Raw genomic sequence first — 1,701 nt, forward strand, 5'->3', positions numbered from 1 at the left:
AGTATCTTTTCAACTAAGCGTTTGGTGGAACATGGATCTTGGTGGGCGATTGGGTCGGGATGTAACGTCTCGGTGTGGCGAGATCTGTGGATTCCGGATATTCAGCCGAGACCAGCAAATGGTCGAGGTCGGCAGTTACATCCCAATCTAATGGTCAACCATTTGATTAATCCATACACGAAGGAGTGGCATATGCCAATCTAGAGGAGTTTATGGATCCGGCATATATACAAATCATTTTAACTATGGAGATTAGTAAATCCTTTAAACCGGATAAACTGATCTGGCAATATACTAAATCTGGGAAATATTCGATTAAATCTGGCTACCGGCTCGCTCGCGATTTAATAAAAGAGGTAGAGTTTGGGCCGACGTGCACATCTCTTAGGGCTCAGGCTTGGAAACTTCAGGTTCCCCCAAAGATTCAGCATTTTTTCTGGCAGATTACTTCCGGCACCCACCCTGTGTTGGAACGATTGGCTCATCGGGGTGTCCGGTGTGATCCTCTATGTACACGATGTGGCTTGGAGGTGAAGACTATCAATCATGCTCTTTTTGCGTGTACTCGATCGCGTCGGATTTGGGATTTGTCTCCGTTAGATATATGCATTGATGGATTCCCCTTTGGTTCTATTTATTCAAATCTTGATTTCCTTTTTTGGCGGGCGTCGTCCCAGTCGGCTGTCTCGGATATTAGTTTTCGCCTACCATGGATCGTTTGGTCTATCTGGAAAGATAGGAATAAAAAAGTTTATCAGGGTATTGAGGCGGAACCGGGTGATGTTCTTATTCAGGCGGCTACTGATAAGTTGGTATGGGAGGAAGCCAGATCCTCCTTTTCGACCCTTTCTGATGCTTTAACCTTGGAGGTCTGGATCCCCGTTCCCCGGTGTTAGATCGATGGATCTTGGAAGGCATCAGATCCTTTGGAAGGGTTAGGTTGGTGGTTCTGCAATAGTGAGGATGTAACGCTGTTATTGGGAGCACGGAGTCAGCGTCGCGGTCCTTCACCTCTTCATTCGGAGCTTCAAGCTTTGCTTTGGGCGATGGCTTCCATTTTAGCGTCTGGCGTTGACTGTCAATTTTTTGAGACAGATTGTGCTGAATTACTGGCGATGGTGCAGTCCCCTGATGATTGGCCCGTTTTCTCCAACCTGCTAGATGAGTTCAGTTTACTCTGCTCCTCCTTTCCTTCCTTCATGCTTTCGAGGATACCGCGCAAGTCTAATGTCCGGGCTGACTGTCTTGCTCGCTCTTCGAGAACGTTAATTTCAGCATCTTCTTTTGTAAACTATTTTCCTCCGGTTTGGGCTACCTACCTTGGAGTTATCTTTTAAATAAATGTTTGGTTGACAAAAAAAAAAAAAAAAAATTTGCTCCGCAGTGTACTGCGGGTCCTAATCTAGTTCATGTATATTAACAAAACAAGTTTTATTACAAAATTAGGCTAATAATTTAAAAAATTTTCAATAATCTTTAATGTATTCTTATTAATATATAAACAGATTTTTATATATTATTTTGTTTAAAAATATTTATAGTAAAATTAGATTATCGATACAATTGATGACTAATTTTGAAAACCAAGTTTTATATAATAACTAGATGAGGACCCGTCCGATGTGCGGGTTTAAAGTTTTATAAATTAAATTAAATTTAACAAAAATATATTAATATTTGTTGTCTGTTATTTCTAAATTT

General features: G+C 41.0%; 1 protein-coding gene across 1 annotated transcript; it reads left to right on the forward strand.

The window, feature by feature from the left end:
* Nucleotides 1-245: 245 nt before the first annotated feature.
* On the forward strand, nt 246-1,337 carry LOC147938731 (uncharacterized). The gene is made up of 2 exons (XM_087465745.1): nt 246-812; nt 897-1,337. The coding sequence occupies exons 1-2, from the start codon at nt 246-248 to the stop codon at nt 1,335-1,337; spliced, it is 1,008 nt and encodes a 335-aa protein (XP_087321871.1).
* The last annotated feature ends 364 nt before the right edge of the window (nt 1,338-1,701 follow it).

This window comes from Camelina sativa, chromosome 9, assembly GCF_030686135.1.
Source record: "Camelina sativa cultivar CO46 ecotype springtype chromosome 9, ASM3068613v1".
Classification (NCBI taxonomy): domain Eukaryota; kingdom Viridiplantae; phylum Streptophyta; class Magnoliopsida; order Brassicales; family Brassicaceae; genus Camelina; species Camelina sativa.

Excerpts from the sequence above, each read along its gene's own strand:
- LOC147938731 (XM_087465745.1), top strand. The coding sequence starts at position 246 with ATGGAGATTAGTAAATCCTTTAAACCGGATAAACTGATCTGGCAATAT. Across the intron at positions 813-896 it reads AGGCGGCTACTGATAAGTTG|ATCGATGGATCTTGGAAGGC; the intron begins GTATGGGAGGAA and ends CCCCGGTGTTAG.